At 47.7% G+C, this 16,306-nt stretch overlaps 1 protein-coding gene and 1 long non-coding RNA gene across 3 annotated transcripts in view; one reads left to right on the top strand and one right to left on the bottom strand.

Annotated features, from left to right (window-relative positions):
• KIF9 (kinesin family member 9) overlaps window positions 1-16,306 on the bottom strand; it is a 53,514-nt gene that overhangs the window by 25,470 nt on the left and 11,738 nt on the right. For both annotated transcript variants that reach the window (XM_045778346.2, XM_045778345.2), the window contains 5 exons: window positions 10,350-10,433; window positions 10,147-10,239; window positions 9,021-9,168; window positions 7,910-7,974; window positions 5,633-5,710 (listed from right to left, as the gene is read on the bottom strand). In XM_045778346.2, the coding sequence (XP_045634302.2) occupies window positions 5,633-5,710; window positions 7,910-7,974; window positions 9,021-9,168; window positions 10,147-10,239; window positions 10,350-10,433 (468 nt within the window). The remainder of the gene's footprint in view (window positions 1-5,632; window positions 5,711-7,909; window positions 7,975-9,020; window positions 9,169-10,146; window positions 10,240-10,349; window positions 10,434-16,306) is intronic.
• On the top strand, window positions 37-9,031 carry LOC148108949 (uncharacterized). Its single transcript, XR_015726685.1, has 5 exons — window positions 37-336; window positions 1,329-1,462; window positions 3,485-4,076; window positions 8,275-8,389; window positions 8,624-9,031. It is a non-coding gene; the product is annotated as an uncharacterized LOC148108949 (long non-coding RNA).

Here is a 16,306-nt window from a genome sequence, read left to right as displayed (position 1 = left end):
TGGACCCTATGGCCCCTCCTGGAAACCCATGGCTGTGATGTCAGCATCTGGACAACTCCCTCCCCCGCTGGCGACTTTTCCCCAACTGGGGTGAGTTTAGGGTCTTCGGGGGTCTCAGCAGTCCCCTGGCCTCTGTCTCTTACAGCAGAGGAGACAGAACAGAGTGAGCACAGGAACCCGCAGGGCAACCTCACACCCCAACTCCCAGGAGCTTCAGATCTCCAGTCTACCAGGGTGATGGCCCTCTCGGTGCAGCCCACTGCCTCCAGGATGCTTTCCAAGCACATCCTTCCCAACCACTGCACAAAGACATCACCGTTTCCTGCTGCTAACCATGTACGTCACCTCTAATGTGTTTGTTGCTACAAACGATACTACACAACATTTTTGTCCTTTTACCTTTGTGTCTTTCCAGGTTTCTGTGCCCCATTACTTCTTCCCTGCTGTTCCCCCCCAGCTCATTCCAGTCCCACCAAATTGGCACACTCCCGCCTCTGCCTTGCCTGTCCCCTCTGCCTGGGGACGCTCTTCCCCCAAGTATTGCCCTGGCTCACCCCCGTACCTCCTTCAAGTCTTTGTTCAAAAGCTTCTAAATTAGGCACACTTCAATCACCCCACGGAAAACTGCAATCCCCTCCCCACCTCCACTCTTTTGCAAATCTTGCTCTAATTTTTTTCATAGCACTTATCACCAACATACCCTAGAGCAGTGCTGTCTAATAGAACTTTCTGTAATGACAGAAATGGTCTATATCTGTGCCGTGAGCTACATGTAGCTACTGGACACGTGAAATGTCACTAGTGTGACCAAGAAAGTGAACTTTTGATTTAACTAATTTAAATAGCCCCAAGCAAGTAGCAGTTACTGTACTGGACCGTGGAGCTCTAGAACTTACCTATTTTTTTTAATGTCTAAAAAAAATCTTTAAAGAGAAATTGTATGCAGGCATACCTCATTTCATTGCACTTTGCCTTACTGAACTTCCCAGATACTGCATTGTTTAGAAACTGAAGGTTTGTAGGCAACCTTATGTCAGGCAAGTCTATTTGGTACCACTTTTCCAACAGCATTTGCTCACCTCATGTCTCTGTACCACATTTTGGTGATTCTCACAATATTTCAAACCCTTTCATTATTATTATATTTGTTATGTGATCTGTGATTAATGATTATGACTCACTGAAAGCTCAGATGATGGTGAGCATTTTTAGCAATAAAGTATTTTTTAACAGTTCTTTTCTTTTCTTTTCTTTTCTTTTCTTTTCTTTTCTTTTCTTTTCTTTTTTCTTTTCTTTTCTTTTCTTTTCTTTTTTTTCTTTTGGCATAGCCTCCCCGCCCAGCATGGAGCCCAACGTGGGTCTTGAACTTATGACCCTGAGATTAAGACCGGAGCTGAAATCAAGAGTTGGATGCTCAACCGACTGGGTCATCCAAGTGTCCCAAAGATGAAGCATTTTTAAAGTATGTACAATTTTTTTTAGACACAATGCTACTACACACTTAATAGACTACAGTATAGTGTAACCATAACTTTTATAGGCGCCGGGAAACCACAAAATTCATTTGACTTACTTTACTGTGATAGTCACTGTATTATAGTGGTCTGGAACTGAACCCACAATCTCTCTAGGGGCATATTTGAGGTGTACAACATGATATACATATATACAGTGAAATGATTACTATAGTCAAGTTAATTAACATATCTATCTCCTCACCTAGTGACCGTTTTCCTGTGTGTCTCAAGAGCCTCTGAGATCTACTCTCTTGGCAAATTTCCAGTATACAATACGATATTATTAACTATGGCCGCCATTTTGGTACATTAGATCCCCGGAACTTATCCATTCCATAAATGAGAATTTGTGCCCTTTGACCAACATCTCCCCTTTCCTCAGCCCCTGCCCCCACTCTTCGTAACCATTGCTCTACTCCCTGCTTCTATTAATTTGACCTTCTAAGTTTCACATACAAGTGAGATCATGCAATATTTTTCTTTCTGTATCTGGTTTATTTCACTTGGTGTAATGTCCTCTGGGTCCATCCATGTTGTTGCAAATAGCAAGATCTAGACTTACTTCTTTTTTTCTTTATTGTTTATTTAAGTAATCTCTACACCCAACGTGGGGCTCAAACTCACAACCCCAAGATCCACATGCTCTCCCAACTGAGCCAGTCAGGCACCCCTAGACTCACTTATTTCTTATATTTATTATCTCTCTTTCTCTCCCACCCCCAGCAGACCGTCAGCTCTTTGAGGACAGAGATGTGTCCTCAAAGTTTATTTGTATACTAACACTCCAAGTGCTTCAAAAAGTGTCTGGCACATAGTAAGTGCTCTGTAAAATTTAGGTGAATGAAGAAATGATATATTTTTAGAAACAATTGCTGAGTCATTTTACCATTGACAGATACTGCCCTAGAGTCTTTCAGATAAGAGGCTCAAGGGATTTTAGGCTGAGAACTTCACTGTGAACAGTTGTCAAAAAATGGCCACTGGAGGGAGCCCCTGACAACTGGATCCTGGGACTGGTGACCAAAGCTGTGACCAGTCTGCAGCAAGGGGTGACAGAACCCTAGCATCCTGGTGGCTCTGTGGCAATTCAGGGCACAAAGCCTGGGACTCAGAGCACATGACCGGGGTCCAAATCCTGGCTCTCCCCTCTGGGAAGCCCCAGGATGGTCCCTTTCAGGTAGTTTTCTTAGGAGGTCAACAGGAGAGGCTTGGTCGCCAACCCCTCCTCTCAGCTAAGGGATCTCTGCTCTGGAAAAGATATCATGCCCCAACTACGGAAAGTCTGGCTGCACTGTTGAGGGCCCCCAGCAGGATGACTGTCCAGTATGGCACGGGGAGCCAGGTTTAAATCTCTGGGCCAGTCAGGTGAAGTGGGGAAATGGGCCACCTGCTCCCAGGGGAACCAGCCTCCACGTCGCATCCCGAGAGCACAGGAGCTGCTTCTCCGAATGCCTGGCAGACTTAGTGGCCTTCGCCTTCCTCCCTGTACTGATTGGAGAAACTGCTCAGAAACACAGGGCTGAAGTAGCAGACCCCACAGAACAGGGCTGACCGGCTCTTTTTTTTGTACCCCAAGTGGAACACAAAACCTGCCAACTCCTTTAAAGATCAGGGACATTTTCTGGATGGAATCAGCACAGGCTCACATAAGTTTCCTGATGATCACGGGTTTTCAGCATAAACATAATGAGGATAATTCAGAAAGTTCTGCTTAAGTAGCATACCATACTAGGAGCGGCGCTCAGCCCAGGAAGCTCCCCTCGTTGACCCCGCACCCCCACCCCCACCCCCACCCCCACCCCTGGCGGCCTGCAAGTGCTCTCTTCTCTCAGCAGAACAGAACACCAAGTGTCTCTCTGCTGCCTGTTTATGCCCAAGGCTCGCAACATTCACACCCCCTCACAGAACCACAGACTCACAGAGTGGGAGGGTCACTGGAGTTCACCAGTCCAACCCCTGGTTCGTAGGTGAAAACCCCGAGGCTCAGAGAAGACTGGTGGCAGAGGCGGACCAGGAACCCAGTGCCCCACCTTACAGCCAGCCCCACCGCCAAGGAAATTCCACGGAAGCTACCCCGCCTGCCTTGAAAACAGGCATCTATGCTGAAGACGGTGCTAGAAATAATACAGGCAGTCTGGCTATAGTCCAGGCAACGGGGCAACCGAAGTCATTTCTCAGGTCTCTCTCAAGAACTCATGCTCATAAATTCTGATCCTAAAGATGATAAACACGGTCACGTTGGATGACACGGAGACTTGGTTGGCCAGGACCAACAATGCAGATTTCCAAACAAAAATTACATGGAAGGAATGGAAGTGCTTGCTGTCCGGTGCAACGCCTACCCAGCCAGGCTCGTGCGTGGCGATGCGGGGCTGCTGAGCTCAGAGAACACCAGGGGAGAAAATTAACGAAAATAAATAAAACCTCCAAGCTACAGAAAAGCATAGGAAATGATGCCATGAAACCTGGGAAGACCACCCCAAAACCTGACTTTAGGAGCATGCTGCCCTGTTGGCTTCAGTTTTTTCGTTTTTTGTTTTAAGAAACAAAACATGGCAGGTACGTGTGAAGCCCCTGTGAACTTCACTCCAAGTCCATGCCCCCTGACATCCCAGGGGGAACCCCCAGCCTCGCTTCGGTCTTTCCACCCCCATGGTTTTTTTCTTTTACTGCACTCGCATCTATCCATTAACGATACTCAGCTTTGCATGTTTTTAGACTCGGGGGAAATGACAGAGGCTAGCATTTGGCCCGCTGCAATCCCATGTGAGGCTATCTACGCTAGCAGCTCGAGCCCCGGCTCCCTCCCTCCGTCCCTCAGCTACTCTCCTATCAATTAGGGGCTACTGATCACGGCCCCAACGTCTCACTACACAATGAGCAGTGCGAGCTCCGTCCGTACATATGCGAAGAAGGCCTCTAGACTGTCCACCCAGAAAGGGACACTGCTTAAGGGGTTTCTCCCCGTTATCTTATTCTTCACAACATCTCTTTGGGAGTGGATTCTGCTCCTTCTCCAGTTTACAATCAAAGACACTAAGGCTTAGAATGGGTTAGCATCTCGCTGAGGCTAGAGAGCTGATGGAAGGAGAGCAGGTGGCCGCACCAGGACAGCCCAATGGGGCGGCCAGTGGTTCTCAAGCATGGCCCCAGAACGGCAGCAGCAGCAGCAGCAGGGAACTTACTAGAAATGTGAATCCTTAAGCCTCACCCCTCCACCAATGGAATCAGGAACTCAGCGAATGAGTCCAGTGACCTGCTGTTCCAGAAGCCCGCCTGGGGTTCGGATACCGGCGCGTGTTTGAGAGCTATGGCTCGAACCCACTCCCCTCCTCAGCCTCTAAGCCATGGGTTAGCTCCACAGAGCCGCAGGGATTTCGAATCTGGAAGGTTTAATTAACTTCTTTGTCATGAGCTTAGGGCATGCATATGCCCGTCTCTGGTAACCATGATTCTACAAGCATCCTAAAGGAAAGCCAAATTATTGGTAAATGAGTTTTGCTTTTGCGAGATGTTGCCAAAATGCTCTCCCAAGCAGCTGTGTGGAGGACACTCTGGCTAGAAACAGACACGCGCTCCTGTCTCTGCGGATGCTCACCATCGTTCTCCATCGTCAGAACAATTCTAGCTCTGGCTAGTCTGAGGGTGGAATTCCCCTGAGCTTTCGACCTGCTTTTCCCTGGTTAGTGCTGATGCTGAGCATGCCTTCTGGTTGGTCAGCTGTGCTTGCTTACAGGGATCATACAGGCTGGGAGGAAAGAGGTTTCTTGTGACATAACCAAATGAGTCTGAGAGTTGGTCCACACTTACTTAACTCTGAAACAGTTTGCTCTAGGGAACTCTCATATAGAAGCCCCGGGTAGTCAGAGGCCCTGAAGCCTCGCACACGAACTGGGTGGTAACCTGATCTAGTCCTTTCACCTGTGTGCTGGCCCCCCAGGGAGTCTCCAGGGACTCTGATGACTCTGGCCTGTCCCAGAGTGTACAAGGACTGACCCAGGATGGCATGCGTATCTTTAGTTGAGGTAGGAAGGGAAGCCAGGCTTGTGTGACCCAGGCAGCAAACCCACACACCTTCTCCACAGTGAGACACCTGCCCACAAGCCCCTTAGTACCTCAGCATCGTACTTTTCGTTGATGGCAGGCTCCGTGGTGACCAGCTTCATCCTGCTGGCGAACCGCAGTGAAGACAGCTGAAAAACAGATCAGACAGATCTCTATGTCTTTGGCCAATTGCTTGTGGGTAGAGATATTTACAAAGCAGATTAAAGGAGCCCACCAGGGAAGATGAATCCCTGCATATAGATATACTCCAAAGTGAAGTGTGGGGTCTCCTTCTTGGGGGTTCCACCCGAGTCCCTCCAGAGGGGCAGCTAGGCAGGGGTAATTACGTCTGGAGGCCCATGAGGCAGCCGCGTAAGTAGGCACTTGAGAAACAGCCCCGAGGCTCCATTACAGTCATGTTACATGAGAGGTGGAGGGCTGCTCCCTGGCAGTGGGGAACAGCCAGTGGTAGCACAAGGCGGCCCTGAGATCCCAGCCTCACACCATGCCGTGCGGACTCACAGCCCTGAAACAGAAGCAGACTTGGGGGGGGAGTCACCCAGGAGTGACCCAGAAGAAGGCCTGAAAGGGCTCTTCCTCCAAGCAGTCTGGTCTAGTGGTTAAGAACTCTACCGCTGACCAACTGTGCAGCCTCAGACAGGTTTTGGAACTTCTCTGTAAAGTTGGGGAGAGCTGCCTCGCAGAGTCTGGGAGGCTCAGTGAAGCAGTATGCAACATGTTCTCTACAGAATTGGCCCACAGCAAGCCCTCAGGAGGAGGCCCCTGTCACTGCAGCCGGAGCCGTCTCTGTGTGGGCTGGAATCAGGCTCTCCTGCTCCAAGCACAGCAGCAAGTGTGGCCAGGACTCCCTCGCTGTATCTACTCCCACACGTATTACAAGCAGTGTCACTGAATACAGCAACATGATCCTTGCCAGGAACCATGTAAAAGTTTTCAAGCATTTGAAAAAGAGAATCATTAGCTTCCACACCCCAATATGCCCTTGTCCCAAACCCCTGAGGCCCCTCCAAGAGCAACTCTGGACTGTGGGCTCCGCCCTGGGTCACAAAGCTCTGGGGATGACAGGTACCAGGAGAGCTGCTGCCTGCACGGTGACTGTCTCAGGGGTGGGGATAAGGAGAGGGGGGCCTTCTGCTGTCTTGGAGGGCATTTCTCAACAAGGCAGGCAGGAGGCCCAATTTTCACATGGCTCCTCTAGGGGTTCACCCGTGCTTTGTCATGCTATGAGACCGGGAGCCTTCCTCTGGGGATGCTGCCCTCACGTCAGCAGGAGCTCCCTCCCGGGATCCCAAGTCCCAGGGCACCTTCTCTGGATACAGGGCTGGTCCCTAATGCAAGAACCTGGGAGGCCCTGCAGTGTGCCTGGAAAGGACCCGTTTCACCTAAGTGGATTCTCCAGATGACCGAAGCTTGCCCTAAACATCCACACTTGACAAAACAAAATATCTACGGAGAGCTTTCCAAATCTGCGTTATTTATGATGAGTGGCCCTTCAGAGGAAGAAGGGAGCCCCCGCTGGGGTGCCCAGCTGTGTGATCTCACCTGCGTCACCGCCCCAGCCATCAGGGCCCATGTGGGCCACCATGTAACCTCTGCCATTTTTCCTCCCCTTCTGCTTCCCGAGCCCTCCCAGCAGTGGCCAGATGTTCCTGGGACGGCCCACACCTTCGGGCCCACAGTCCCCTCTGCCAGGAGCATCTCTGCTTTCTGTACCACACATCCTTTAACCCCAGTCGGCTCGGTGCCCACCTTCCGCACTCCAGTTTCAGGAAAAGTCCCTCTTCCTCTGAAGGGTACCTTCATCTGGGCCTCTGACGTTCCTGAGGGCCATGGCAAGGAACTCCGAGGTCTAATGCCACAGGTAACTCACCTCTACCAAGCTTCTCCTCCCAGAACCCCCCACCACCCTACACACAGCACATGCCTAACACCTGTCAGCTCACACCTGTGGTGCTTCTAAGATTTTTAAATGTGTAATTATGAAGAACAAGAAATCAGCTGTCCTAGATCCCAATTCACAGGAGCAGCACCCCGGGCAGCATGGTGGTCCTTGCCCCCTGCGAAACGCTCCTCACGCAGGCCCCCACGCTGTGCCTGCTTCCTGCCTTGTCTCTTCCTCAGGACAGCCTCTGCCCCTTGGTACTTGGTATGTGGATCCTGCCTGGGCCTCCCGCAGCAATTTTGGCTGATTCATCCCCTGGATCCCTTCCCTCTTGACAACGTCTATGGCTAAGTATGCCAGCTTAACCAGCCCAGAGCCAGCCTTACCCAGCCCTGGAACCCATGAGGAGGATTCCAACTAGGCCGTGTGGGCTGTCTTTACATACCGTCTCTTCTAACTGGGCGGCTTCTCCATAGATGTTCGTCAAGAGGACCATATTGCAATTTCCCCCTGCAGAAACCAGGACACAGAAGGGCCATGAACCATGTGGGTTTTCTGCCAAGAGATTCCTTTAAGGCTGGTGGGGGTCTCTTATGGATTGAGTGTTTGTGTCCTGTCAAAATTCCTATGTTGAAGTCCTACCCCCAGTGTGATCGCATCTGCAGATGGAGCTTGCGGGAGGTAATGAGGTTTACATGAGGTCCTGAGGGTAGAGCCCCCATAATGGGATCAGTGCCCCCTATAAGAGAGAGAGACCAGAACTCTGTCTCTCTTTCTGGTCCATCTCTTCTTTTTCTCTGCCATGTGAAGGCACGGCAAGAAAGCAGCCGTCTACAAGCCGGAAAGTCCTCACCAGGAACCATCCATGCCGAACCTTATCTGGGACTTCCAGTCTCCAGAGCCGTAAGAGATCAACGTTTGTTGTGTAAGCCCCCCAGTCTGCGCTGTTTTGTTATGGCCACCCGAGCTGACTCAGACAGGGTCACAGGGGACACATCCAAGCATGTATGAGGCTGGAGGAGGGAAGGGAAGGGGAGCGGGGGGAAGAGCAGAGGAAACATGGCATGGGGAGGGAGGGACAGGGGAGAGGGCTGTGGGCCAAGGCTTTGCTCCTGGTTGCACTCCATGAATAATCAGACACCCGTGACTGTGCCATCAGGTCCAACACGAAAGCCTGGGGACACAAGGATGAAAAGACACGGCCCCTGCTCCTCTGTCACGGAGGCCGTAGGGGAAGAGAAGGTGGCATGGGAGACGCCCACCACAGACTTGAAGGCCCTGAAGGATTCTGCCAGGTTTAGGGATGAGGGGAAATAAGAAGGTATTCCCAGCAGAGGCAAAAGCCTCAGCAAAGGTGCTGAGGAACAGCACTGCACACCGTGGGTGACAGAAGAGGGTACCACGCATGCTTCTGCCTGTTCAGCTGTGTCTGTGTCAGGGGTCACCGTGAAAAGGCCCCAGGGAAGTGCAGGCCGGCAGCAGGGAGCAAATCCATGATCACCAGCAGTAGCTAGGCCAGCCTGTCCCTCCTCCCGGGGTACCAACCGCACCCTCACCTAACGAGTCCTTCAGGGCGTGGGTGAGCTTGCACTGCCGGAAGGGGATGTGGTCCCGCTTCTGGTCCCCCAGGGCAATGATGGCCTGCTCCAGGAACGACAGCGACTTGTTGATGTAGGTGGCTTCCTTCAGCACACGGCCCTCAGACTACAAACCAAAGGTCAAGTCCACTTCGCGCCAGATGGGGAGGCTGCCCACGGAGAACGCTGCAGGTGGGTGGCCAGGCCAGAGCCTCCTTCCCAGAGCCAGCTCTTCTCTCGTGGGATTGTACCCCATCTCGGGCTAACGCTCATACTCCCAGGAATGCTCATGCAAATCTTCATGGGAGCGTACGCGTGATATGAATACTTACGTGAATACTCATAGGAATGCTCAGGAGTCACACCGGTATGAATACGCACAGAAATATTTGTGCAGATACTTGAGCAAATCATCCGGAGGCTACCATACATGCAAAAGCACTTACACAAATGCACGTAGGAGGGGCGCCGGGGTGGCTCGGTCAGTTTAAGTGTTGGACTCTTGATATCGGCTCAGGTCATGATCTCAGCATCTTGATATCAAGCCCTGTGTCGGCTTCTATGCTCAGCATGGAGTTTGCTTGTCCCTCTCCCTCTGTTCCTCCCCCCTGCGCACATGATCTCTCTCTCTCCCCCTATCTCTAAAATAAATAAATCTTTTTTAAAAAATGCACATAGGAATGCTCCCTGCATACTCCTGTCAATACTTATGCTACTACTCACACTCCTATGAACATCTGAGATGAAACACTCACCGAAAGACTCGTGTGAACACTCACCCTCCTACACAGAGAAAAGCTAATACCAGCACAGAGCATCTACGGAGCCCTTACTGAGGGCCCGGCGCCTTGCTAAGAATTTAGGGGCCATCATCTCATTCCATGTTTACAACAATCGCATTAGGTAGAACAGCCACTACGTGGCTGCTGTCTCACCTCTACTAATTCTATCCCCCCAGCTCCACGAGGTCAAGCCCGCGTGCTCTAGTGTGCCTAGCTGAGGACTGGGCTCACAAATGCCCCAGAAGCGATGGCCCATGCGCACGGGTGCTACGCCAGAAACAGGTTGTGGCTTGTTGAGAAGGAGCTTCCTGCTACCCACTTACCCCAGACTTCCCCAGCCTTTCCGAGCCCGCTAGATCCACCAAGTTAATTTTGGAAGTGATGTACTTTTCGTCTGATAAAGTCCGTGAATGGGCCTACGAAACATCCAAACAAAGGTTAGACGTTACAGGGAGAAGCTTCAGACACAGCAGGCCCTATGGGACTCGGCCACCCCTTCTGGGCTATTCTAGGAGCTCGCGCTCACCTCCACGTAGATGGTGAAAATGCAGTGTGACCTGGATGAGTTTTTGTTCATCGTGTGGGAGGCTATAATCCTGTTGGTCTCTCCCTGAAGAGGAGGGGGAACATAAACAACATTTTGAAAAATTAAAATAATAAGGCGTTCGGGTCATTTTTCAACTATACCGACAGCACAAGTGATTTCGTGTCACTGCAATCAAACCTTCCAGAGAAATCTCATTTATAAACTAGCAGAATGGGAGACCGACTGGAGTCCAGCCCTAGACCTTCACCCTCTGCTAGGGATGTGTGAATTTATAGAGCTTTCTGAAAAGCAAAGTAGCAATAAGAATTAAGAGTCTTAGAGGGATGCCTGGGTGGCTTAGTCAGTTAAGCATCTGCCTTCGACTCGGGTTATGATCCCAGGGCCCACATGGGGCTCCCTGCTCGGCGAGGAGTCTGCTTCTCCCACACCCTCTGCCCCTCCCCCCTGCTTGTGCCTTCTCTCTCTTTCTATAATAAATAAAATCTTTTAAAAAAATTAAGAGTCTTAGAAATGTTCACGAATACTGACTCACAATCAACCTACATATTCAGTGATGAGGAAACGGTCCGTCTGCACAATGGAATGTCCTACAGCCAGGAAAATGTTGACAAATATTTTTTAATCATAGAGAAATGCGGAATCCAAAATCATAGCAAAGTAACTTCAGCGGCACATTAAAAGGCTCATCTACCATGACGATGTGGGGCTCCTCCCTGGCACGCAAAGACGGTTCACCACACGCAAAGCCATCGAGGTGGTGTGCCACAGTAACCGAATGAAGGGTAAAATCATGCGACGGGACAGCCTAAAGAATGCAAAAGCACTCATACAAGAAAGAATACACGATGCTTTCCAATAAGATGTTCGGAACGGTCACTTCTAGGTTGGGGTTTCAAGGTCATTTCTTTATTTTTTTCATTTTTTTAAAAGATTTTATTTTTAAGTCATCTGCACACCCAACGTGGGGCTCGATCTCACAACCCTGAGATCAACAGCTGCATGCTCCACCAACTGAGCCAGGCAGGTGTCCCCACGTGTTCTGTTTATATAGGTTTGTGTTTTCGTATTTTCACAGTGAACATGTTACTACTTTTTTTTAAAAAAGATTTTATTTATTTGAGAGATGAGAGAGCACGCACGTGCACATGTGTACGTGGAGCTGGGGGGGGTGGCAGAGGGAGAAGCAGACTCTGCATTGAGCCGAGAGCCCGATGTGGGGCTTGATTCCAGCGCCCTGGGATCATGACCCGAGTCAAAGGCAGACGCTTACCTGACTGCGCCACCCAGGTACCTAGTGAACATGTTATTATGAAAAATTTAAATTTAAAATTAAAAAAAATTTTTAAATTATGAAAAATGAATAATTCGTATTTTTAAACAGATAGCAGGCCCTTGCTTCTAATTCACAGGATTGGGCCCAATGACCAGAATACACTTAAAGATGTGGTGGAAAAAGCTGTTCTTAGGAGAAAAAGGTCCTTGTGGGAGGGACTCCAGTCCCCTTAAAGGCCCCAGAGAAATGCTCTGAACAAGTCCCAAAGCAGTGATGACAGGGCCCCCTGGGGAGAGGAGGGGAAGCCCTGAGCTGTGGAGCAGACCTGGCTGACCCCCTGGCTGACGCCCGTGTCCATGTCTCTACAGCTTCTCACTGTCACCTGAGGTAGGACTTGCATCGTGGCTCGACAGCTGTCCAGCCTTACCCAGTTCCCTTCTTGCTTCCTTGACACAGGAACTTCCCCTCATAAGACCTTCACACATTTCATCCCATCTTGGCATCTGCTTCTCAGAGAACCCATACTAACATACTTTGAAAAGACTGTTGAATAGACTGACAGTTGACTTCTCACTACTAACGATGGAAACCATAACTTTGCAATGATGTCTTTGATATGGTAGAAGCGAGCAAAGGCCAAAATAGAATTTGACGCACAGCAAAAATATCTTTCGAGACTGAGGATAAAATAAGGACATTTCAAAACACAAGAAACTCTTTGTCACCAGCACGCTCACTGTAAAGGATGTAGAACAGAGAGAAGGAGAACATTCTCCAGTGGAGCGCTATGGGGAAAAGAGAGGAAAAGCAATGAAAGGGGTAAATATGAGGGTAAACGTAAAAGAATGCAGACTACATAAAACGTTAATAATGATGCCCCCTGCAGAGTCAAAAAACAAAAATGTAAAAGACAAGGCGACAATCCCGAGGTTCTTACAGAATCCAGAAGGAAGGAAAGGTTTCCGAACTTTAGATTTTGCAGGTTTTATTTTAAAATAATTATAACACAAATCAAATGGTAAAGTTACAGTAAAACATAATATTACGATAAAATGACATTTTATTTTGATCCACAGGAAGTTTCAAAGCAATGTATAGGCAGGTCCTCTGTACCCTTCACTCACCCTCTCCCTGTGATAATATCTTGCAAAACCACAGCACAATATCAAAGCCAAGAAGCTGATACTGGTATAATCCACAGAGCTTACGCAGACTTCACTAGGCAGGTATGCTCATTTGGGTGTCTATGTATGTGTGTGTATTAGCTAAATGTGCAAGTTGTTATTTCTAGGATAAACCGAGAGAGCGAGAGAATATAAATACGAATGAACATATAATTTCTAAGTTAGTAGAGGGGGAAATAAGAACAATGAAAAATTAAATATCCAATTAAAAAGAGGGCAGCAGGGCCCGGGTGGCTCAGTCAGTTAAGCGTCTGCCTTTGGCTCAGGTCATGATCCCAGGGTTCTGGGATCAAGCCCCACGTGGGGCTCCCTGCTCAGTGGGGTGTCTGCTTCTCTCTCTCCCTCTGCCCCTCCCCCTCCGCGCACGCTCTCTGTCTCAAATAAATAAAATCTTTACATAAATAAATAAATTTTTAAAAAGAGGGCAAAACAGGTAAGAAAAATACATGTAGAACAAATGGAGCAAAGAGAAAGCACACAATAACACGACAGGTGTATAACCAACTATATGAGTAATTTACATTGAGTGCAAGTGGAATGAAATGCTTCAATTAAAAGACAAAGACTGTCAGACCACCAAGACTGAGTTATGATGAAATAGAAAGCATGAATAGACCAACTACTAGTAAGGAGATCGAATCAGTAGTCAAAAACCTCCCAAGAAGTAAAAGTCCAGGATCAGATGACTTCACTGGTGAATTCTACCCCTGGATTTTTTTTTAAAGCTTTTATTTATTTACTTGAGAGAGAGAAAGTGAAAGAAAGAAAGAGAGCACATAAGTGTTCGGGAGGAGCAGAGACAGAGAGGGGGAAGCAGACTCCCCGCTGAGCAGGGAGCCTGATGCCGGGCTCAATCCCAGGACTCTGGGATCGTGACCCAAGCCGAAGGCAGACGTTTTTTTGTTTTGCTTTCTTTTTTTAAAGATTTTATTTAGTTGACAGAGAGAGAGACAGCGAGAGAGGGAACACAAGCAGGGGGAGTGGGAGAGGGAGAAGCAGGCTCCCGCTGAGCAGGGAGCCCGATGCAGGGCTCGATCCCAGGACCCTGGGACCATGACCTGAGCTGAAGGCAGACGCTTAATGACTGAGCCACCCAGGCGCCCCTCTACCCCTGGATTTTTAAAACAAAATCCTTTTATATGCTCTTTATATGAAAAGCCAAAACAAAGAGTTCACATACAATTCAATTAACCTAAAATTAAGAATTTTTGTTCATCAAATAACACATAAAGAGAGAAGAAAAAAAGAAGCCACAGAAAATATAAGATATTTGCAATATGTATAGTTGAAAAAGAATTAGTTTTCAGAGTATATACAAAATTCATGCAGATAAGTAAGAGAAAGAAAAAAGGACATCTGTAAAAAAAAAAAAAAAAAAAAAAACCGAAAAAGGAAATTCAAATGGTCAATAAGCACATGAAAAGATCCTTAGTTTCATTAGTAATGAAAGATGAAAACAGAAGACCACAGTGGGAAACACCACACACCAGCCAGATTGGTCAAAATTTTAAGGTCAGAATACTTGGGATTCTGATAACCTGCTGTGCAAGTGTACCATTATGGAAAAGAGCTGGCATTGCCTAAGAAAACTTAAGACACACATACTCAATAACCCATAATCACAGTCCAAAAATTCATGCTACGTGCACCAACAGATATACAAGAACGTTCCCAGTGGCATTGTTTGAAATATCCCCCGAATTAGGAAAACCCAAATGTCCATCAGAAGAGTGGATAACTAACTTGTAGTATATTCAGTCAATGTAATACAATGATAATGACAATGAAAAATATACAGCAAGAATGCATATGAATTTCACATAAAAAGTAGATAAAAGGTAAAAGTAATCAGACAGAATTCATCCTACATGATTCCTTTTATATAAAAAATTTCCAAAAAATTAAAGTATGCTGTTGGAGGAAACATGGGTGGTGTGCTAGAGGTGATAAAGGTATAAAGAAGACGAATGAGGGGTGCCTGGGTGGCTCAGTTGGTTAAGTGTCTGCCTTCGGCTCAGGTCCCACATCAGGCTCCTTGCTCAGCAGAGAGCCTGCTTCTCCCTCCGTTTGCCACTCCCCCTGCCTGTGTGCTCTCTCTCTCTCTCTCTGACAAATAAATAAAATCTTAAAAAAAAAAAAAAGAGACCAATGAAATGGTCACAAGTCAGGAGAGTGGTTATGACTAACGGTATGAATAAATACTTATTCATGATAAAAACTCTTCCCAACCTTGGACCTTCTTTAACCTGAAGACACCAAAAACCTACAGCAAACATTGTTAGTCATGGTGAAATGTTAGGAGCAGCAAGAAGACAAGCATGCCCTCACTGCTGCCTCCTGAGACACTCTCTTCCCCGTAGATGCAAGGGCTCCAGGTGTAAATCACCCCTGACTACACCTCTGTGACTTTTTTAAAAAGTTTTATTGACACATAATTTAAATAGCATAAAATTCTCTGTTTTAAGTATATGATTCAGTGATTTTTTTTTTAGCAAATTTACAGAGTTGTGCAACCATCACCACGATCCTGTTTTAGAAATGTTGTGTAACTCCAAAAAGTTCGCTGGGCCCATCTGCAACCATTTCCCACTCCTTCCCCCAGGGGACCCCTAATGTGCTATCTCTAAAGATGTGTCTATTGGGACATTTCAAACGAATGGAATCATTCATACAGTGTGGATCTTTTGTGTTTCTTTTATTGAGCATTTTTTTAAAAGACTTTATTTATTTATTTGACAGAGAGAGAGGCGGCGAGAGAGAGGGAACAGAAGCGGAGCAGGGAGCCCGATGCAGGGCTTGATCCCAGGACCCTGGGATCACGCCCTGAGCCAAAGGCAGACGCTTAACGACTGAGCCACCCAGGCGCCCCATACTGAGCGTTTTTTTGAGATTTGTCCACATTGTAGCATATATCAGTACTCCATTTCTTTTTATTGCTGAATAGTTTTCCATCATACGGATGTACCACATTTTGTTTATCCATTCACCAGTGATGAATATTTTGGTTATTTCCAGTCTTTGGGTATTATGAATAATGCTGTTATAATATTTGCCTACAAGTCTGTTTGAACACATGCTTTTACTTCTCTTGGGAAAATACCTAGGAATAGAATTGCTAGGTCTATGATAAAATCAATGTTTAAATTTTTAGGAAACTCCCAAAATGGTTGCACCATTATACATTTCAGCAACAATGTATAAGAGTTCCAACCTAGGGGCGCCTGGGTGGCTCAGTCGGTTAAGTGTCTGCCTTCAGTTCAGGTCATGATCTCAGAGTCCTGGGATCGAGCCCCTGCACCCAGCTCCCTGCTCAGTGGGGGAGTCTGCTTCTCCCTCTCCCTCTGCCCCTCCCCCCCATACTCACTACCTCTCAAATAAATAAAATTTTTAAAGAAAAAAAAAAGAGTTCCAACCTATATGACTTTTAAAAGAGTAGCATACACTGGGGAATTTATAGATTTGTAAGAGCTCTTATATAC

Source organism: Ursus americanus, chromosome 14, assembly GCF_024610735.1.
Source record: "Ursus americanus isolate L20-20 chromosome 14, mUrsAme1.1.p, whole genome shotgun sequence".
In the NCBI taxonomy this organism is placed as follows: domain Eukaryota; kingdom Metazoa; phylum Chordata; class Mammalia; order Carnivora; family Ursidae; genus Ursus; species Ursus americanus.
Note: the sequence above shows the minus strand (reverse complement) of the source record. Positions and strands in the feature narration are given on the sequence as shown.